General features: G+C 34.7%; 1 protein-coding gene across 2 annotated transcripts; it reads right to left on the bottom strand.

The window, feature by feature from the left end:
- Positions 1-13,227: 13,227 nt before the first annotated feature.
- On the bottom strand, positions 13,228-18,412 carry LOC113726549 (serine carboxypeptidase-like 2). Of its 2 annotated transcripts, none has more exons than XM_027250332.2 (14): positions 18,088-18,412; positions 17,846-17,991; positions 17,250-17,326; positions 16,849-16,971; positions 15,912-16,014; positions 15,397-15,434; positions 15,174-15,275; positions 14,966-15,052; positions 14,352-14,513; positions 14,178-14,249; positions 13,975-14,093; positions 13,776-13,889; positions 13,617-13,662; positions 13,228-13,488 (listed from the first exon to the last, which is right to left on the bottom strand). In XM_027250332.2, the coding sequence occupies exons 1-14, from the start codon at positions 18,243-18,245 to the stop codon at positions 13,405-13,407; spliced, it is 1,431 nt and encodes a 476-aa protein (XP_027106133.2). In that variant the 5' UTR covers positions 18,246-18,412; the 3' UTR covers positions 13,228-13,404. The 2 variants fall into 2 exon arrangements, with proteins under 2 accessions (XP_027106133.2, XP_071931842.1); XM_072075741.1 differs by having other exon boundaries at positions 13,228-13,444; positions 13,551-13,662; positions 18,088-18,411.
- Positions 18,413-23,303: the final 4,891 nt, after the last annotated feature.

Genomic DNA, 23,303 nt, shown 5'->3' with positions numbered 1-23,303 from the left:
ACCATTTCATCATTAAAATTTGACCAAAAAATATTATACAGTCAAAATTTCATTTTATATCTTGATTTTAATAATATATACGAGATTTATAAAATTTTATTCTAAATTTTCACATTATATAAAGTAAATTACACCACATGTAATAAAATTATGTAATATGTAAAATGCATATACCTGCAGGCAACGTCTGCACTTGCAACCATTTCTGCCCTAGTCTCATGCATTGCACGATCGAACTATCGTTAGAAATGATAGCTTTACTGTGAAGGGGCATGGAAAAGACTTAGCTCCGATTTTCACAGATGGTCCAAATTACGTTACTTTACTTAGTCAAATGGCGTGCAATACAAATTGAATTATTAAATTTTTAAAAATTAAGTTTACCTAAATTTTACGTGAGAAAAGTCATAATACGGTTGCCTCGGGATTCAAATTAGATTTTTCTCGCATATCAAGTTTTGCCTTTATAGATATAGATTTAATAATTGAGTCAAACCACATTAATCTTGTATCTACTTGAAGTTTCATGTTTTTTATTTGTTTTCTTTAAATTGTCATGCACTTAATTTTTCAATGATTCTTCGTTAGCACTTGGGTCTCAACATCTAGTATAATATCATAGCTAGGTTTTGGTTAATTATTGGTATTAAGTGAGTTGCGGTAATTTTCAATTCAATAATTTAATAGCAAAAGAATATTCATGTCAAACAGGCTTGGCATTGAAGGGAAAGGAGCGAAAGACAACAAACATAGAGGATATTTGACAGTAAAATTGGGCAAGTAATTTAGAGGACACAGAAAAACATTAATGAGTCCGATGTTAAATTAGGATGTAATTTAGTGGAAATGTTCTTAACAATTTCGAATGGTATGTACTTGATGTTGGATGTATTTCAGCTTCGTTGTTTGAGCGGTACGACACATGTATCAAAAAAATCCAAAAAAAAAAAAAAATCTAACTCTCATGCATCCCGAGACTCTCAAAGTTACGAGGTTTTCATTAATGGTGGAATTTTAAAAAGCACACATGGGCGAGACAATATTGTGAAGGTAAGAAGTATGGTGATTTTTTTTAAAGAAAAAAATTGTTACTTGATTACCTCAATAGTTGGGAACAGAATTAAAAAAGGGATCCAGGATTACTTTCAAGTTGTAAGTGCTAGTGAAAAGGAAAATCCTACAAACTTAAGTCAGCTAAAGGTTGGACTCGGATTAGCTATGTATGGACGTTACAACAACGTAATAATTCGGTATGTATAACTACACATCAAGCTTTTTGGTGGAGATTATAAGGAAATTACTTATATTGTTTAGGCAATTTTTATTTTGTGTGACAAGTAAATAGTTTCCAGTAATTTATATGTATTTGGAGTAGTTGCCAAGAAATTTTGTATTTATATACGTTTGGAAATCAGGTAAGTTATTTTTTTATTATTATTGAAATATTTATCAAGTAATATATCCTATAAATTGAAGGGGACTGTCATATCATATATTAAAGTACACAAAAAGGAGTCATGTGTTATAGATGAGAGTGAGGAAAAGGACTCTGGTATATGAGAAATATTACACAAGGTTTGAGTTTAGAATTCAAATTATATTTTTATATGAACTTTTTTTATAATAAAGAATGGGTTATTACTATGAACATGTTAAATCTTTCCTGTCAATTGTATTTTCTTGTTTTTGACTCATTTCCTTGACTTGTTATTAACTTGATGTTTAATTAGTTGCTTATTTCGTGCTTGGATCCCAATAATAGGTTAGTCGATTTCAATTTTCTTTTTTGGTTGACACAACTTATTAGTTGCTTATTTCGTGTTATTAATTTTTTTGTCCTTTGTTTCGTTTTGCTTCAAATTATCGTGGGCCAATTGCTGTTCATGTACGAGGAACGCAAAAACTCCGTGCAATTATAGTATAGTTCTATGTGAGGTCCAAATCCAATACCATAATTGTGGCGTTACAACTGTAGTACAATTCTCGGTCAGTTCCGAACCTGTCTCGCATGCAAGTTTTTAGTCTAATTGTTAATAGACAAGTTTTTTAACTATTTTGTTTACGGTAATCCTCTATAAACATCTTAAAATTTTTAATGTACATGTCCCGTAATATCTAAGAACACACAAATTTTTCACTTTTTCCATCATTTTCTTCCTTCTCCCCCACCTCAACCTGTCACTGTTGGTCAGCCGATGCCGACGTCACCAGCTTGCAACCTTCTCGTCCGCCCCTCTACCCTATTCTCTCCCTCCCCCCATTCCTCATAGAGTTCATCAGAAATTAGGCCCATACTATAAGCAAACGGGACTACATAGTAAAAAATTCTATGAACTTTAATCGTTGGGTGTCCAAGTATGTATCCCTTAGGACATAAATGGAAATGTCTCAGTTTTAACCTCAGGATGGTAAATTTTTCTCCAAATAATATATAATCAATCTAGCTTATGTAGACTAGAAAAGAGAAGATCATCAAAGGTAAGTTTTAGGGCCTAAATAATTAATCTTATAGTCATAGAGCTACAAATTGTTGATCTTATGCTCTTTGTATTTAGCAAACTTCAACTGATCATCTCGTGGCAGGAGATAACATAGAACTTTGAATTATTGAGGTCCAACACGAAAGAGTACAAATGCAATGAAGGTATAAAGGATCCCATGAACTCGCATCCTAAGTATCTCCTAAATGAAAGTTTTCAAAGAAACATTTTCCTTTTTTATCCCAGAGCGTCTTATAACTTATCATATTGACAAAAAAGAGTAAAAAGCGAGAAAATGACAGTTTTCATCCCTAAAATTGATGTCATAGATATATTTCGTTCTCAAACTTTTTAACATAACACATTAGTATTTAAACTATCAATTATTGACCAATTTCATCCTCAAATGAAAAATTAATCAATTTAAACACTTGAATGAAATGTTGCTCGTCGGATGAAAGGTTGAAGTTATTTCAACCTCAGCTCGATGTGAATGGTAAATTTTGAGTTTATTTTGTAACGATTGTGGAAGCGACAGGATATTTGGTTATAAGTGTGAGGGAAACCTTAACTTTTGGGATAGCTTTAGTGATGAGAAGGCCCAATAACACCCAACACTCGGGAAGGCAACGAGGGACCGCCCCCATGGGTTGATATGTTGAATTTTTGTTAGTTATTGTGGAAGCAAATAGCGACAGGATCAATTTTTTATCATTCTCCAGCAAACATCCCGGGGAGAGCTAGCAGAAGTAGGAGCAAGGGAGAGAGGAGCAGGGGCAAAGGATGTGGTGGGTGTAGGGGGAGATGTTTGGCAACAGGGCAGGAGACGGGAGAGGGATCCCCCAATCCCATTGCCATCCCTATCCAGCATTGTTATCGGAGCGTAGTAATGGCAACTCCTCCTACTAGACAATTAAATGCAATGTTGTCCTTAGAATAAAAGGTTGATATTGTTCCAACTTAAGACCCAATGTGTGAGGGGGAGATAGTTGTGAAAAGTGCAAGATGTCTGGTTAATGTGTGAGGGGGAAACAACACCTAACAAATTTTAACTATATCTATGATTGAACTAACATGTATTGAGATTTAAGAGTACAATTCCTTCTGCCCCATTGGTACACTGGACCCACAAATTTTAAGTTTCTTGTGTAATTTTTCAATCATATCTCATCCAAACTCATTTTTTGGACAAATTGGACCACACAGGTCGGTTCAACCGACCGAAACAGAAGCAAATATGGGACCAATTTAGTTGAAAGGATATAAAATAGGTTAAAATCAGATAAATCCCATGGTGGAACTTAAGCTTGCTAGAGATTGAAATATAAATTAGACTAACGTACATAATCTTCTTTATCTTGCTGAAAAATTGTCCACGGTTTCATTGCTGAAAAACTGCCAGTTACAATTCATCCATGTTTTCACTATAAGATTGGCTCTCTATTATAATTTGTCAACGTCTTCATTGCATGGTTAATATCATATTTTACGCCAATCACTGCCCGCCAACTTTCCATGTCTTCCATGTAGGACTCAGGTCTTGTAGTATTTGTGATTGACCCTGTGTCTCAATCCATTAGATCAAATAACTTTGCCTCCATAATACTCTAAATTTTGTGTGAACTAAGTATGTGCTTATTTATTACCAACACTCTCAAAATTCTCAAAAGCATATGTTTTCAGATCTTGATGTTAATAGTCTAGAACTACATCAATATCTGTTAGATCATTGTGAAATTTATTAAAAGGATATTGGAAAAGTAAAAATTAGATACTCCGAAGATTTTCCAAAAGTTATGAATCAACGCATAAGTACTCAATAAACCCTAATGAAGAATACGACATATGAAACAATACTGCATAAAAGTTTAATAGTTTAATTAACTAAGATTAAGACTCTAAGAATTGGAGGACTTGGATTTAAATCCTTCTTTCCCCTTCCTCCTACTTGTTTCTTACATTCCACCCCCTCTCTTGTCCAAAATAATAATAATAATAATAATTAACTTGCCGACTAAAGAATACAACATTCATATTCGTTCCAACATAAAAGCGTGTAAAGCCTAATTAACTTTAAAAAGTTAATTAAATCAATTAAGGGCAAAATTTGAAAAAAACTCTAAAGAGTTCGAGTCAAGGCAGGATTCTTCCTTAACTTTAGGATTAATTTTTGTATAGAAAGGAAAATATGGAAAGTTGATGGGGTTAAAAAAAAAGGATGCAGTTCGGGGAGAGAAGAAGAAAGGGTCGCTTGAGCCTTTCTTGCTGTAGGTCGCCGGTACAACATCGGTGACCTCTTGGCTAAACAAAGGCTGGCCTTTGGCCAGCCATTTGATAAGGAAGCCACGGCAGATCAAGACAGTAGCAGCGGCAACCGCTGCTACTGCTGCACATGGTAGCAATGGCAGCGGCAACAATTTCAGAGAGAGAAAGAGAGCCGGCGGCTTTGGCCGCTGGCAAGGAAGAAGAAGGTGATGATTAATGATAGGTTTTCCAAGGAAGTATCCCTAAAGCAATCAATTTAACAATGCCACGACATGTTACCAAGAAGTATAATTATGTAAAATCTAAGCCGCTGGGAAGGAAGAAGAAGGTGATGATTAATGGTAGGTTTTCCAAGAAAGTATCCCTAAAGCAATCAATTTAACAACGCCACGACATGTTACTGAGAAGTATAATTATGTAAAATCTAGATAGTGAGTTTTGGAGCCGGAATAGAAGATGTAACTTTGTGCCTAAGTGTTTTTATCTTGCTACATAGATTAAGGAGAAAGAAGGTTATGACATATATAGACGTTAAGATCAATATGTGGCTCAATCCTAACATCGTTACCTGCAATGACACCAAAATGAATCAATTTTTATGAGATAATTTTTCATGTGTTCATGGAGCAATAATTTGTTGCTTCATTTTTGTTTTCAGCAACTTGAATGGATCATGCTGTGACAGGATATTAAATTTTCTGAATTATGAGATCCAACTTGAAAGAGTAATGCCATCAAGATATTAAAAAAATCCCAGAAAATTGCATCCCTAAGTTTTCTTCTTTACACTTCATGAGTACTTCATCAAAGGTGTGGAGGAGAAGGAAAAAGGGAAAGATACCAAGAGAAAAGAATAAAAAGCTTAAAAACTCCTTAGTAAAGTTTTTAATTCATTTTCCTCTTAAAACTCTGCTATCAGGTGCAAGCATGAAATGTCCCTAGCTAAGAGGCTTTTCGGATTCACAAGCTTATAAAAGAGCATTAATAGTGAATTTGGATCTCTTTAGAAGGCTATATATCTGCATAATTGATACTCTCAGTTTCAAACTTAACCGTGAAACTTGCCAAAATCGAGAACAACATTTTAACTGGATGGAACTACATTTTAAATGGAGTCCTTATAGAAACGTCACTGATTTTGTTACTGAATTGACAGCCAAGTCAACCAACTTAACATGGACACAAAAATAAGTGGAGATTTTCGTTTGCATGCATGACAAATAGCTAGATTAGCGGTTAGGGTTTTTCTTATAGTGGTTGTCATTTTGTTGAAGCTCTCACGGCATCAATTTTCTTTTTCTCCGCCAGAGGAAATTGTCATTAGCAAACTACATTGCACGTGGTTGGAATATCCCCAGAGAGAGAGAGAAAGAGAGAGAGAGAGAAGATCTCAACCATGTACTTTAATTTCTCTTTTTTTCCTTTTTGGATCGATCATAACAGTTTAAATTTTGCCAACAAAATAAATTTTCAAGAAGTAGGATTCAGATAATGTTACATAACAATAACATAACACATACTTTTAATTGTGAACAATCTTATTATTTCATGTCATTGTTACGAAATTATATAACCTGTGTCTTGTATACGATGAATTATAATTTGTCACTAAAGCTTTGTACCATTTAGAAACTGGTTGCGCAATCATTTCTGCCCCAAAATTTTCTTCTTCTTTATTTTAAGCTAATTTTCTTGTCTTTTTTTTTTGTTTAGATCATTTAGAAATTTTCTTTTAAGTATGAGCCATTTCATAATTTAAGTTGTATTTAATATGCTACTTACAGATGGGATACAAGATAGACGTACGCCCTCTAGCCAATTCTACAAGATAGACGTACGCCCTCTAGCCAATTCTAGTTTACAAAAATGAATTTAAATGAGTTTATAAAAAGTAAAAATAAATGGGTTATAAATGGATAATTGGGTTACCCAATTCATTTTTTGACTTATCCATTTATATCCATCTAATTAAATGGGTATAAATGGGTTGACTCGCTTATACCCATTACCCATCTTAACAAACTCAACCCACCCAAGTCACCCATTTTGGCACCTCTAATTATAAGAAATTGGGAAAGATTGTTGCTTGGAAGTATTTTGATCAGTTCTATTTTTTTCCCCTTCTAGTTTACTGTCTAATGTTCCTTTGCTTTATTTACTTCAAAAAATGCTAATCGATACATTGTCAATGAGGAAAGGGATGTTTTCCTTTAATTATTCATTGCATTTTCTCTTTGAGAAAAGTGAGAGTTGAATATGAGGTGGAAATACAATGGAGATTAAACTTGGATTTTCTTCTAGGGAAAAAAAAGTTTTCAGGGGCTGTTGGGAATTGAGAAGGACGAGTTAAATATGATGTGAATAGTCACATAATTTTTGATCATTTTAGAGGTTTCTGCAATTTCTTTGTGCAAGATTGTAACATGCTATAAAAACAAGATGCTGGACAATAAGCCCATCCAACTGATACAAGTTAGATAGTACTAGCTGAAAAGCCTAGGCTCACCTTCTTGTTGTTTTAGGAAATGGAGAGAGAAGAAAATAGTCATTGTGGTAATTCCAAACTGATGCTTGAAGTGTTTTTTGTGCACGCTTCTCGTGATAGATGTTGGATAATGTAGGATTATAACTTTTTGCAGCTGAAATTCATTTGAGATACTGTACAGCATAGCTCTTACAGGCTCAAACAAGTATCGTATACAAACAAAGGAATTCTATTATTTAGTCTTTCTTGCGCCTCGTATTGTCTACAGTTTTGGCGTATTATTTAGTAGTTATCTGATTAAATTCACCCTTTTGATGATTTAAGATGCTTGTCACTCTTCTCATGACTACGATGTTATCCAGTGTGGCACCAAATGATGATTTACCATGTGTTCCTTGTCCTTAGACTTGTACCATGGCTTGATTAATATATAGGAACCTTTGAATTTAGATCCATCTTTTCAAAGATTTATTTCCTGATTTTAGTTACTATTTGGCTAATTGAACATTCATGAACACTTAAAAGACCAAGTCAAACTGTTTATTACTAAGGAACATGCAGTGAATCAGCTGAATTAGATTGAACTCTAATTTTCTGTGGTTGCTTCTTAGTAAGAATTGTTCAGATAAGCCCTCAGGGGCTTGGTCTGGTGGTTGAAATTGTTGAAAATGGAGCCTCAGGTCCCTGGTTCGAACCTTGCTGCCAGCAAGTTGCTGAGGGTGGTGAATAGTCTGCGGGGTCCACTCCCTGCGGGACACACCTAAAAAAAAAAAAAAGAATTGTTCAGATAAGTTATTTATTAGATCATGCAAAACAGCATTAAGATTTTTATGTGTGATGATATAGCTGAAATGTTATCTGGACCTAGGAGTATTAAGTAATTAGTTTCATTGAGTCATTTAGAGAAGTTTTTATGTGTGAGCGAAGTCAAATAATTTTTGTTCTAAAGCAAGGTATTTTAGGCAGTTGCACTATCTAGACTGACCATTCATTTCTAAACCTCATGCCATAGATCTCCTAACTTTTTCCCTCTCTTCCTGATCTGCATGCTTCCCTTCTCTCCCCTACCGTATTCCTTTCTGTTGAGAAAGGGGTACCGGTGCAAGCACTCAATATCAGAGTTAGTTTAGAATAAATTACTTTATTTTCAAGTACTAGTTAAAATGGGAATAAATCAAATCACCAAGTAATAGTGTCAATACTAATAATAGAATGCAGGAAAAATAAAAGGCACGGGACACCAAGATTTTTAACATGAAAAATTCAAATTGGAAAAAATCACGGGATCTAGTTCGGTCAAAAAATTTCCATTATCACAATAATGAAAATACACAAGTCTTTTTGGAACATTCAAATGGCAATAATATCATTAATATCGACTATCTTAAATAGCTACAAATCATTTCCAAAAATTACAACGGTAAAAAAATTGGATTTGAAAGGGTGTTATAAAACGAAGAAGAAATCCAAAATTTGAATTAATAGATGAGTAGAGTTTGACAAGAGGATCGCGTGGGTAAAATTTTGTTTCAATTAAGTTTTCGAATCGCCCACCAATCAAGACCTTAAAATTATTTCTCTCTCTAGTTTCTTCCCAAATTTCTCTCTTTTCGTTTCTCACCGAACAAAGAAAAGTAGTAGCTGCTCTTTTTCTTCCTCAGTTGATTTCTCTCGGCTGAAACTTTTGTCCTTTCTTCAAGAAAGTAAGGTCAAGTTTTCCAAATCCAATTTGACTTCAACCTAATGGGATTAATTTTGTAGTTTGGCTCACAAATGGGCTGGCCCACACCCAGCAATCTCTCCTTCCAACTCATTTGGGGTCATAGTCAAACCTGCTTCTTGTCTAGAAAATAAGAGTTTTTCCTTAGACAATGCCTTGGTCAGCATATCAGCAGCATTGTCATTAAAGTGAACTTTCTCAAGTATCAACAACTTGAAATCCAATACTTCCCGAATCCAATAATATCTCATATCAATATGTTTGGATCGAGAGTGAAATGTAGAATTTTTACACAATTGAATGGCACTCTGACTATCACAATAAAGACTATACTTCTCTTGCATCATACCTAACTCTTGAAAGATTTTTGCAACCAAATAGTCTCCTTACATGTTTCAGTGGTTGCGATATAATCTACCTCCATACTGAAAAAGGCGATACATTTTTATAACTTACTTTGTCATATTACTTCTCCTTCTGCAAAAATCATCAAGTACCCAAAATATGAATTTTCTATTGTCAAAATCACCTGCTATATCTGTGTTGGTGTACTCGTTTAATATAGTTTTACCATTACCGAATAACAAACACAATTTAAAACTTCTCTTGAGATACCTGAGAATTCATTTGACAACATTCCAATGCTCCTTATCAGGATTAAAGAGATGCCGACTTACTACTCCAACTGTATGAGCAATATCTGACATGATGCAAATCATAGCATATATCAACTACAAACAATCGAAATAAAAGGAACCTTCTTCATGTCTTCCTTATCTTTCTCATTTGTAAGACACTTCTTGATACCCAATTTAAAGTGACCTGCAAGTGGAGTAGAGACTTCCTTAACTTTACTCATAATAAACCTGTTAAGTACCTTCTCAATGTACTTTTCTTGAGACAACCAAAGCTTCCCATTTTGTTTGTCTTGTGAGATTTTTATCTCCAGTATCTGTCTAGCCGGATCTAAATCTTTCATTGCAAAGGATTTATTTAACTTCTTTTTCAACCAATCAATTTTTATAGTATCACGACCAACAATTAACATGTCATCAATATACAATAAGAGAATAATAAAATCACCATTTGAAAAATTTTTCACATAAACACAGTGATCAGATGTAGTCCTGTTATACTCGTGGTCTATCATAAAGAAGTTAAATTTCATATACCACTGTCTCGGTACCTGTTTCAATCTATACAAGTTCTTCTTGAGACGGCATACAAGGTTTTCCTTGTTACTTTTTTTGAACCCCTCCGATTGCTCCATATAGATCTCTTTCAAGTCATTATGCAAGAAGGCTATTTCTACATCAAGTTGTTCGATTTTCAAATTTAATCTGGCTGCAATACCTAAAAAACTCGAATTGATGACATTTTTCCACATGAGAGAAAATTCCTTCAAAGTCTACACCCTTCTTTTGACTAAATCCCTTCACAATCAATCTTACTTCGTACTTTGGTTGTAAGCTGTGCTATTGAGTTTTCAACCTGTAGACCCATATGTTTTTCAGAACTCTCTTATCCTTAGATAGTTTCATTAAGTCATAGTGTGATTCTCATGCAGGAACACCATCTTCTCTTGCATGACTCGCAACCAATATTCTTTGTCCTTATGCTCTAGAGCCTCGTAATATGGCTCTAACTTCCCTCCATCTGTCAACAACACATATTCATGGAAATTATATCTGCTAGAATGTCTCCTCTCTCTAGTAGATTTCCTAATTTTATCTTGTGGTGGCAGTGGTGGAGTAGGTGGCGTCTCATGCTCAGGTACATCAATAGCAGGATCATTACCATCATCAACATCCTCTTTCGGCTCTATCGCAGATCCCTCTTTATTAAAATCAACAGGTACTAGAACTAGATCTGAATCCGAATTTGAACTAGCAGAAATATTATCTGAGAATTTTGGGTTGTCACCTTTATCAATGTCTTCATTGGTTTGATCTTCATAGAAGACAATATCCCTACTCCTGATCACTTTCTTTTCAACAGGACCATATAACCTATAGTTAAAATTTTTATGTCATAACTCAAGAAAATATACTGTTTTTGATTTTACAACAAGTTTTGACCTCTCATCTTTGAAAATATAAACAAATGCCCAACAACCAAAAATTTTCAAGTGTTTAACAGACATAACTTTTTCCATCCATACTCTCTCTTGAATATCACCATCTAGAGGGATTGATGGAGAAAGATTAATCAAATCAACTTTAGTTTTCATTGTCTCACCCCAAAAGGATTTTGGCAGTTTAGCATTGGAGATCATACATCTGACCTGCTCAGTGATTGATTTATTCATCCTCTCTACTAATCCATTCTCTTGAGGAATTTTTAGTATTGTCTTTTCTAGTCCAATCCCATGGGATTTGTAGTAACTTTCAAACCGTTCCCTGTACTCACCACTATTATCAACACGAATACACTTTAATTGCTTTTTAGTTTCTCTTTCAACTTTGCTAGGAAAATTTTTAAATACATCCAAAACCTGATATTTGGATTTCAAAGCAAAACATCAAACTTTTCTAGCAAAATCATCAATAAAAGTTACAAAATAAACAACACCACCAAGAGACCTATTTTTCATATAGCAAACATCAGTGTACACTAACTCTAACGGATTTAATATTCTAGATGGAGAAAATTTCTGAAATGCAACTCTATGTTATTTTCCATAAATGCAGTCAACACAAGATTTAAGTACATTACCTCTAACTCAAGGTAGGAGCTGCTTGCGAACAAGTTTATGAATTCTCCTTTCACCCATGTGTCCAAATCGCCAATGCCAAAGGTCAATTTAGGAATCATGAACTGCATTTACTTCTCTCTTCCCCAACTTGGCTTGCATCAAGTAGCGGGTACTCTGCTTCCTTCCTCTGGCAACAACGAGATTTTCTTTGCTGAGTTTCCATTTGCCTCCACCTTGCGAGTTATGGTAACCTTCATCATCAAGTTTTCTTGTAGAAATAAGATTAAGGCGATTATCAAGAACATATCAAGCATTTCTTAAGATCAACTAGTACCGGTATCTATGTATCCATGGCATTTTAATTTTTATCTTCAGCTCAGTTAAGCCATAATTAATTATGTATCAGTAATCTGGCACGTTTCTTTCGTGGTTTAATGGTATTGTTGAAGTGCGATGTAAGGTTATTCCACATTTTCTCCAGTAATATCTTCTTGAAAAATTTATCTATCTTTGCTACAACAATTTCTGCTTCAAAGTTAGTTTTAGTTGCTTTCAATTACTTTGTGAAAGTACATCAGAAGCCACGAGTGATGAATCCAAAAAGATATAGCATCAAGTTACAATACTTCAACCTGCAAGTTGTTAGATATTCTGAAAATGTAGAGAATACCTCGCTTTACAATTTGTGATTTTGCTATCTAGTGCAACAACCAAGTACATCATCATTATTATTGCCAAATTCATGTAATGCAATGGATTAGAAGCCTTTGCATTGCCCTGAAGTTTGAAGCACATTGGATTATCAACCTTATTCTAAATAACTCAATGAATTTTTTCCCCATGTCAAGTGTCATGCATATTCATACTCATATACAAACAAAAAAAAATTTTTTGCATGCCATGCTGGATAAACGAAGAATATACCAAAATTCAATCACTCCCTTAATCCGCATATTTGCCTGAGTATATTGTCTTTAGTTCCCTACATCCATCACGCCATTTATGCCTCCTAGTACCCTTAGTACGTTCAACGAAAACTTGGAAGATTCGGTTTTCAAAAATTCAGCAGTCTAGATTAAGTCGCACCATTGGTGAGATAGGTAGCATAAATTGACCCATTGAATTTTAAAGATTGGATCTATTCAAGTGTGAGTCTTCGATGACTAGATCATCAATGGTCACAAACACGTAATTTAGGGCTACCCAAAAAAGAAGGCTTTTAAGGTACTTTTGAGTCACAGTTTTGCTTAAAAAGTGATTAGATCAGTCCTAGACATGAGGGAGTTCTTCTTTTGATCTTCTTTAGGTTTTAAATGTGTTCTCAAGAAAATTGCTTTTCAATTATGTATAAGAAATTCCTTTTCCTACTCCTCTTCATCTTTTAAAAGCTTTGGTAGATTCCCTCCATTCATGTTTAATGGAGTAACAAATTTTTTTAATATTTGAATTCCTTGCCAAACGGCCGGTACTTTCCTGTGAATTCAAAATTTTATTTATTGCAAAATTGAGGAAATTTATTTCAATGACATATTTTCAAAGTAAAAGCTTCAACAGTCATATAGAAAGGTTTTGGAGGCGTAAGTAACGTGATTCCCATTTTAACTACTACATTTTATTCACTATTCGATAAGAAGGCAATCCATTGGAGACTTGGAGTAGAAGCGTCTCATGACCCAAAGTTACAATAATTTATATTTAAGAGTGGATCATTTGATGCTCAGAAGTGATCAAAGATGTTCATATTCCATATGCCAACTGATTAGAGAGGCTGATGCGATGTCCATCTCTCAAGCATAGTTCTGCATTCGGCAGGCTTGAACTCATAAGCAACATGGCCTCCTCCCTGCACCCAAAAAAAAAGAAAAAGAAAAAAGGGGTGCTAGTTAGTCCCAAGAATGTTCTAACCTTGTTGTTAGTCGTTACCATGTGAACAAATCTTGCACTGAAGCAATAGAAACAGGAATTTCTTGCCTTCACTGTTGCAAATGTCATCTTATTTGCGTAAGTCCTTGTGTAACTGGAGGCAGGAAAACAGAACAAATTTAGATGAGATGGGTAAAGTCATCTTTTTATCTCGTGCTAATGGCGGTGTAATCAAGAAAAGAAACATTGTTCAATTTTGAACCAAACCCGGCAACTTGGCCTTCATGAATCCACTGTCTCCAATCGTCAATAATTGGGTAATGTAGAGATCTTATCCACGCTTGAGTTTCAATGTGCGGGGCCAGCAGATCATGGTCACCACTGAATCACAAAGTACTCCACTTTCAGTACTTAAAATCACTCCTGTTAACCTACATGCATCAAGATTCAGAGTAAGGTACCAAACCTGTATATAAGGGATCTATAACCTTTAGTGCTAAGGTTTGCATGATATGGTACAACACTCCCTGCATTTTCTGTGTATGGCAAGGTATCGCTGCAGCTTACCCACTGTCCGATAGTTTCCTGCAATGTGATTACAGAAATCAGTTCAGGCTTGCTTCGGCATTCTTCAAATGCTACATACCATAGTGCTCGATTTAGACATACCCTTCGCACATGGAGGGCCTCTTGGACGCTCTTGTTGTTAGCCCAGTGATCAACAAGCGTAATCCATTCCATCTACGATTGCCAGCGAACAGAAGAAACGGCGATCAGTTGTGCTACCAAGAACTGATGCTCTTATCCACGAGTTTACATAGAACGATACTAGTAGTATCTTACTCGACATTTGACTGGAGTAGATTCCCGAATGTCTAGCTCTTCAAACTTCTTATACAACAATTGTATAATGGATCTCCCATCAGTAAATAATTTATTTGGCTCTCGTGAAAGGGAAGGACATACGGGAATCAAGATCTGTTGATCGTCAATATTACGAACGAACTGCAGAAGCAAATTATTAACACCATCACTCTGGTTGCCGTTCCTTTATTCTGATTCTTCCCACCTTTTGTAGCCCGCAAATTAAAGGGAAGGGGTAGGAACCAATTGTCAGTACAACCGTTTCTGGAAAGTGTGTTATTGTTTGAATAAATTAGAGTAATTCATTGTTAACTTCTACAATTTCGCAACAAAAGTATGATGTTCGATCAGTGCTTGTGTAAGCCCCTAACAATAACTGCAACTCTGTTACGAAATTGTACGTGTAAGTTACAATGAATTACTGCTTGTTCAAATGATATTACACTATTCAGAAACGGTTACACTGACAACTGACAATCCTTAACTCTGTCCCTCTTTCTTGGGTTTAGGAGACGCTTTAAGTAAATCCATTAGGCCTTGCCTAATTTTTGAAAATAGAGTCACATAAAAATTGCATAGATATGGTTGCTTGCCTCATTGTATGCCTGCATATTTTTCGAACACGCTGCATTACTAGGATCTATGATTTCATATTCCCCTTTACAGCTAACCTTCAAGGACTGCATTGTAAATGTACAGGTCAATTAGAAAATCACGGATAATTTTACATTGTAAGAATGCATGTGACAAATGACAGTGTTCTGAGATATCAATAGGTAACAAACAAAAGAATTAAGTTACCTCATAGAGTTCCTCAGAAATCAGCCCCATCCCATAAGCAAACGGAACCCTATAGTTCAAAATTCCTGAAACCTTCGTTATTGGATTTCCAAGTATGTATCCCTGAAGCCATAAATGGAGCCGTCTCAGTTTTAAACTCAGGAAGGTAAATTTTTCCCCAAATAGTATGTAGTCAATCAAGATTAGGTAGACTAGAAAAGAAAAGATCATCAAAGGTATAGACCTTAAGATCAATACGTGGTTCAATGCCGCCCTCGTTTCCTGGAATAACACCAAAATACATGTAAGTTTTAGTGCCTTAATAGTCATAGAGCAACAAAGCATTGATCCTATACTCTCCGTATTTAGCAAACTTCAACTGATCATCTTGTGGCAGGAGATAACGTTGAACTCTGAACTGGTCAAAGAAACGTTTTCTTGCTTTATCCTGGAGCGTCTTATAACTTAACATATTGACAGAAAAGAATAAAAAGCCTGCAAATTTCTGAGGGAACGTTTAACCATTTTTCCCCCTCTTAAAGCTCTGCATTATGGTAATAAAACCCATTTAGCTTAAGGTGGCAACTATATTCCTACCTAAAGAGACTTCGCATATACTACAAGCTTACAGAAAGCATTTATAGTATATTCAGATCTCTTACAACGCCTATGTATCTCTGTATAACAATTTCAATAATCAGATTGTAACACAACCAAAAAACTTCCCCAGGGTAAAGAGCCACATTGAAAAAATCTTACCATTTGATATAAGTTGAGTTAATATTGGAACAGGAATGCCCCCATACGAGATTCCACTAACATAGAATGGATTCGACTTGTACTCTGGGTGATCATGTAGCCACTGCAGTATAATCAACTATCAAAACGAATCTTGTAAAAGGTAAACATCTTTTAAGTACAATTGCTTTCCCATTCAAGGGAAATTAAGTTTTTAACTCGAGGTTCAAATGGGTAAAAACGCTACAAATATCGCCTGCCCAAGCCTCTATGATTGGCAGTTGTAATTGCACTGTGTACCATAGGCACTAGCAAACCAATTGTAGACATTAAGATACAACAACATGCAAAAAGACAATAAATTGCCTCGCTTATTGAAATTTGTACCCAAAATTGAATTGTAAGCATCAAATTCAAAATTAGTCATCTTCCACTATCTTTTCAAGGTAAAACTGTAAGTTCATTGATATGGGACAAGTTTGTACAAGAGATAGAATATCTCAGTATACATGTTAAACTAATTATCATAGGAGGCCGTATCAGAACATTTCACTAACTAAACACTGAGTGGGATATTCCATTCTAGAGATTGCCACATTTCATGAGACTTTGGGATCTTTCCCCATGCAAGAGACCTCCTCTACTATGGCTTCCATGACGCTGACTGTCGAAACTACCATAGCCAATTATTATTGATGTAACTTTTATTCATCTTCCACTGTCAACTGTTCTATACGATCAAAACTGTGTTCATAGAGAACTTGAATCCAATGGAGGCAATTTTGGGACGGCCATGAAGGATTCCACTATTCTGAAGGAAAATAATTAAATGATAGTACACTGGTCTTTTTGCATAATAAAGGGTCTAGAGACAAATATGGCATTTTCCTAATTAGTAATTGTCCAACGTTCCATGAAGCCTTACGATTCATTAATTAGCTGAGTGATGGGCGTGTACCTTCCTGATAAATTCATAAGCTTGATCAGAGGCTTGAAAATCTGAAGATTGAGAAGCTTTTGCAGTCTTAGCATAAGAAAAACCCGTTCCAACTGGCGAATCCAGAAAGATGATGCTTACAACCTAACAAGTAACAAGAAATGATTCTCAATCTTGCAGTCTACTCGAATTCTTAATCTTGAAAATTAGGTTTGTTTGGATAAAGATTATTTGAACATTATTTCAAAAAAAAAAGAAAAAAGAAAAAAGAAAAAATTTGGAACCTTATTTATATACGTATCTCAATAACCTTTTCATGTAACACTTCTATGAGTCTAAGATATACTCATCAACTTAAATCTCTTTTTCTCTGGCAAGAAAATAAAATAAAAGAAAAAGAGAAACTCAATTCTTGAGTTTACCTTGGTCCAAGTAGAGGGATTTAATACCAACTTGGGCAGAGTTCCGTCGAACGACAATGGCTCCAAAATTACTGGTCCTGCAACAGGAAATCACGGGCCAGTGACTTGATCAAATGCTGGCACTCCAGTTTTTCAGTCATTATCACTTGAACATTAAAGACAAATAAAGATTATGGCTCCATTTGAAATAGGTGTTTTTAGGAATGTTTTTCAAAAGCCTTATTATAGCAATGCATATGAAAAAATATTTAGGTGCGTGTTTTTGGAGCTTAATTTATATTTTGGGCATTTTAATTTGCTGTGAATGTGTAGTTAGTTATTGTACAAATGTTTGTAGCAGTTGCTACCGGCGACAAATGGATGCTATTCAATAAAATTAATACTTTTACCCAAAAAAACAAAACAAAACAAAAGACCTTACATAAAGCTTCGTCAACCAGACAACGTCTTTTGTCTTTTTTGCAGAGTTTCAACCAGAAAGGCTGTTTGCAGAGTTTCAAGATTATACAAAATCAAGATCAAAATAGTGCCGCAATTGTTCCTTTTTTTTTTTTTTTTGTGACACCTACTGCAAAGTGTAAGGCATTAGAATTCACCTATCCCAAAGAGAAATGCAATAAATGAACTGCAGCCAGGTCCTCCATCTAACCAAATGATAAGAGGATCCGATTCAGGATTTGACTCTGACTTGATAAAAGCGTAGAAGAGCTGCACATCCTCTGATTCACCAACTCCAATATACCTGATAATATCAGAAAATGGATCAAGTATTTCTTCTAAGTTTTGATCAATGTTAATTTCTAGTGTTATTATATATATGTTATACTTAGTGGCTCACCCGGTTTCGAGTTCAAAGGGGAGGGGTCCTTCAAATCCTGGAAGAAACTTAACTATGGAACCAGCCATCGCAAGGTTTGAACAAGCTTGAACATAAACTAGCAGCAAGAACAGGTTGCAGAAGATAGGATGCCTTAGGAGCACCTGCAACTTCTCCATTGAGCTTGGCCTATCTCTCGTTTTGGGATCTAGGCAGAGCAACTTTAGACTCCAGATCCTTGGATAGAGCTCTTGGAACCTTGGAACTCTAACCCACAAGCTGCTATGTCTACGGAGAATCGCCTTATCGGAGCCAATAATTTAACTGACCCTAGCAACACAAATGTCTTGTTTGCCAACTCATGCATTGGGAAGAGGAACAACCGTTCCTGACAATTCACCATTTCATCATTAAAATTTGACCAAAAAATATTATACAGTCAAAATTTCATTTTATATCTTGATTTTAATAATATATACGAGATTTATAAAATTTTATTCTAAATTTTCACATTATATAAAGTAAATTACACCACATGTAATAAAATTATGTAATATGTAAAATGCATATACCTGCAGGCAACGTCTGCACTTGCAACCATTTCTGCCCTAGTCTCATGCATTGCACGATCGAACTATCGTTAGAAATGATAGCTTTACTGTGAAGGGGCATGGAAAAGACTTAGCTCCGATTTTCACAGATGGTCCAAATTACGTTACTTTACTTAGTCAAATGGCGTGCAATACAAATTGAATTATTAAATTTTTAAAAATTAAGTTTACCTAAATTTTACGTGAGAAAAGTCATAATACGGTTGCCTCGGGATTCAAATTAGATTTTTCTCGCATATCAAGTTTTGCCTTTATAGATATAGATTTAATAATTGAGTCAAACCACATTAATCTTGTATCTACTTGAAGTTTCATGTTTTTTATTTGTTTTCTTTAAATTGTCATGCACTTAATTTTTCAATGATTCTTCGTTAGCACTTGGATCTCAACATCTGGTATAATATCATAGCTAGGTTTTGGTTAATTATTGGTATTAAGTGAATTGCGGTAATTTTCAATTCAATAATTTAATAGCAAAAGAATATTCATGTCAAAAAGGCTTGGCATTGAAGGGAAAGGATTAGGGCTGCAAACGAGACGAATCGAGTCGAGTTTTGGTCTAATCGAGCCGAATCTCGACATAATTTCATTGAACTCGAATTCGAGCTCGACGAGCTGACAATTTCAAGTTCGAGCTTGAAAAAAATAAAAAATAAATAAAATAATATTTTTTCTTAATAAATAATAAAATATTAATGATATATATGTAATTTTACTATTAAAATTAAAAAATATATAAAATATATATACTTAAAATTAAAAATATATATATATATATACTCGAACTCGTAAGTCGATCTTAATATTTCGAACTCGAATTCGAGATCGATTTCGACTCGAGCCAGTACGAACTCGACTCGAGCCGTTCGCGAGCGGATCGGTTCGTTTGTAGCCCTAGAAAGGATTGAAAGACAACAAACATAGAGGATATTTGACAGTAAATTTGGGCAAGTGATTCTGAGGACATGGAAAAACATAGAGTCCAATGTTAAATTAGGATGTAATTTAGTGGAAATGTTCTCAACAATTTCCAATGGTATGTACTTGATGTTGGATGTATTTCAGTTTTGTTGTTTGAGCAGTATGACATGTGTGTCAAAAAATTCCAAAAAAAAAAAATCTAACTCTCATGCATCCCGAGACTCTCAAAGTTACGAGGTTTTCATTAATGGTGAAATTTTAAAAACCACACACGGGCTAGACAATATTGTGAAGGGGAAAAGTATGGTGATTTTTTTTAAAAATAAAATAACTTGTTTCTTGATTACCTCAATAGTTGGGAGCAGAATTAAAAAAGGGATGCAAGATTACTTTCAAGTTGTAAGTAGTGGTGAAAAGGAAAATCCTACAAACTTAAGTCAGCTAAAAGTTGGACTCGGATTAGCTATGTATATATGGACATTACAGTAACGTAATAATTCAGTATGTATAACTACACATCAAGCTTTTTGGTGGAGATTAGTAGGAAATTACTTATTTTGTTTAGGCAATTTTTATTTGTGTGACAAGTAAATAGTTTCTAGTAATTTATACGTATTTGGAGTAGTTGCCAAGAAATTTTGTATTTACATACGTTTGGAAATCAGTTAAGTTATTTTTATTATTATTGAAGTATTTCTCAAGTAATATATCCTATAAATTGAAGGGGACTGTCATATCATAAATTAAAGTACACAAAAAGGAGTCAAGTGTTATAGATGAGAGTGAGATTTTTTTGGGGGTGTTTTTGAAAAATTTTACTGTAACAGAGTTTTTAGAGTATATTTTGGGATATTTTTAGAAAATATTTTGAAATATTTAAAAGTAGTAGAGTTTTTAAAATATATTTTGAGATTTTTTTTAAACATTAAAAAATTTAGATTATTTTTTAGAGTATCTTTAGAGTACTTTTTAAAAATTTTATAGTATTTGAAAAACAGAAGGATCCAACAAATCCAATATGAGAAACATTACACAAGGGTTGGGTTTATAATTCAAATTGTATTTTTGTATGAACTTTTTTCATAATAAAGAATGGATCATTAATATGAACATGTTAAATCTTTCTTGTCAATTGTATTTTCTTGTTTTTGACTCATTTTCCTTAAATTGTTATTAACTTGATGTCTTATTAATTGCTTATTCGGTCCTTGAATCCCACTAACATGTTAGTCGATTGCGATTTTCTTTTTTGGTACGTACGATAAAAGTTTAATCATTACTCATTGCAGATTTGGGGACCAATAATGAAGACTTTCCTAGTTTTTGTCAAAATATTTCTTTGACGTTAATCAGCAAAACCGATTTTAATTTTGTTTCCTTTGTTTGCATTTTCCTTCAAATTATCGTGGGGCAATTGCTGTTGCTGTACGAGGAACATTGAAACTCCGTGCAATTATAGTACAGTTATATGTGAGGTCCAAATCCAATACCGTAATTGTGGCCTTACAACTGTAGTATAATTCTAATTCTATTCCAGAACCTGTCTCGCATGCAAGTTTTTAGTCTAATTTTTAATAGACAAGTTTTTTAATTATTTTGATTACAGTAATCCTTTATAAACATCTCAAAATTTTTATTGTACCCGTCCCTTAATATCGAAGAACACACAAATTTTTCACTTTTTCCATCATTTTCTTCCTTCTCCCCCACCTCAACCTGCCACTGTTGGCCAGCCGATGCCGACATCACCAGCCTGCAACCTCCTCCCTATCCTCTCCCTCCTCCCACGTCCTTCCCATAGTTCATCAAAATTCCTCATAGAGTTCATCAGAAATCAGGCCCATTCTATAAGCAAACGGGACTACACAGTAAAGAATTCCTTGAACTTTAGTCTTGGATGTCCAAGTATGTATCCCTGAAGCCATAGATGGAAATGTATCAGTTTTAACCTCAGGATGGTAAATTTTTCTCCAAATAGTATGTAATCAATCTAGCTTATGTGGACTAGAAAAGAGAACATCATCAAAGGTAAGTTTTAGGGCCTTAATAATTAATCTTATCGTCATAGAGCGACAAATTGTTGACCCTATACTCTTTGTATTTAGCAAACTTCAACTGATATTGTGGCAGGAGATAACATAGAACTCTGAACTATTGAGGTCCAACACGAAAGACTACTAACGCAACGAAGTCATAAAGGATCCCATAAACTCGCATCCTAGGTATCTCCTAAATGGAAGTTTTCAAAGAAATGTTTTTTCCTTTATCGCAGAGCGTCTTATAACTTAACATATTGACAGAAAGAGTAAAAGCGGGAAAATGCCAGTTTTCATCCCTAAAATTGAGGTCATAGATATATTTCGTTCTCAAACATTTTAACATAATACATTAGTATTTAAACTATCAATTATTGACCAATTTCATCTTCAAATGAAAAATTAATCAATTTAAACACTTGAATGAAACGTTGATTGTCGGATGAAGGGTTGGTGTTATCCTAGCCTAGACCCATTGAATGAAAGGTCGAAGTTATTCCAACCCCGGGCCCGATGTGAATGGGGAATTTTGAGTTTATTGTGCATGATTGTAGAAGCGATAGGATATTTGGTTATAAGTGTGGGAGAAAACCCTAACTCTTGAGATAGCTTTTGTGACGAGAAGACCCAAAAACACTCAATACTAGGGATGGCAATGAGGGACAGCCGCGTCCATGGGTTGATATGTTGAATTTTTGTTAGTTATTGTGGAAGCAAACAACTAAAGGATCAATTTTTTAGCATTCCCCAGCAAATACCTTGGGGGGAGCTAGCCGAGGTAAGGGCAGGGGAGGAGGAGTAGGGGCAAAGGATAGGGTGGGTGTAGAGAGAGATATTTGGCAATAGGGCAGGAGACGGGAGAGGGACCCCCCATCCTGTTGTCATCCCTACCTAGCATTGTTATCGGAGCATAGTAATGGCAACTCCACCCACTAGACGCTTGAATGCAATGTTGTCCGTTGAATAAAAGGTTGATACTGCTCTAACTTAAGACCCAATATGTGAGGGGGAAATAGTTGAGAAAGGTACGAGATGCCAGATTAATGTGTGAGAGGGAACCAACACTTTACAGATTTTAATTATATCTATAATTGAACTAGCATGTATTGATATTTAAGAGTACAATTCCTTCTGCCCCTTTGGTACTTTGTACCCACAAATTTTAAGTTTCTTGTGTAATTGTTGAATCATATCTCAACCAAACTCATTTTTTGGACAAATTAGACCCACAATTTTAAGTTTCTCACGTAATTGGACCCACAAATTTTAAGTGTCTTGTGTAATTGTTCAACCAAACATTTTTTTTTTTGTCATCAAACGGGTCATAAAAACATTTTTTGGAGTCACAAAGGTCACTAAATTGACAAAAACGGGTCATTGAAGTCATTTTGTCAAATTCTATGGATAAAACAACATTAATTCATTGAAATTCAATGACATTTTAGGCAAAATGATCTTTGGCAATCAGCTGTTTTATCGGTAAAATTTGATAAAATACCCTCACTGATCTGTTTTTGCCAGTTTAGTGACCTTTATAGCTATAAGAAAATTTTGATAACCGATCCACGTCATACTTGATAATTTAGCGAGCTTTTTGACTATTCATTCTTTTTTATTTGGCCCCGTGTGCGTGCAGAATGGTTACCTCTTTTTTATTTTGGGATTAGGT

This window comes from Coffea arabica, chromosome 1c (genome assembly GCF_036785885.1).
Source record: "Coffea arabica cultivar ET-39 chromosome 1c, Coffea Arabica ET-39 HiFi, whole genome shotgun sequence".
NCBI lineage: Eukaryota > Viridiplantae > Streptophyta > Magnoliopsida > Gentianales > Rubiaceae > Coffea > Coffea arabica.
Note: the sequence above shows the minus strand (reverse complement) of the source record. Positions and strands in the feature narration are given on the sequence as shown.

What these genes read in the sequence shown, in the direction of transcription:
- LOC113726549 (XM_027250332.2), bottom strand. Translation starts at nt 18,245, where the DNA reads ATGGAGAAGTTGCAGGTGCTCCTAAGGCATCCTATCTTCTGCAACCTG. An exon ending in CTTATGAATTTATCAGGAAG is followed by an intron (nt 16,015 to 16,848) that starts GTACACGCCCAT and finishes ATTATACTGCAG; the next exon opens with TGGCTACATGATCACCCAGA. An exon ending in ATATGCAGGCATACAATGAG is followed by an intron (nt 14,514 to 14,965) that starts GCAAGCAACCAT and finishes TTGCTTCTGCAG; the next exon opens with TTCGTTCGTAATATTGACGA.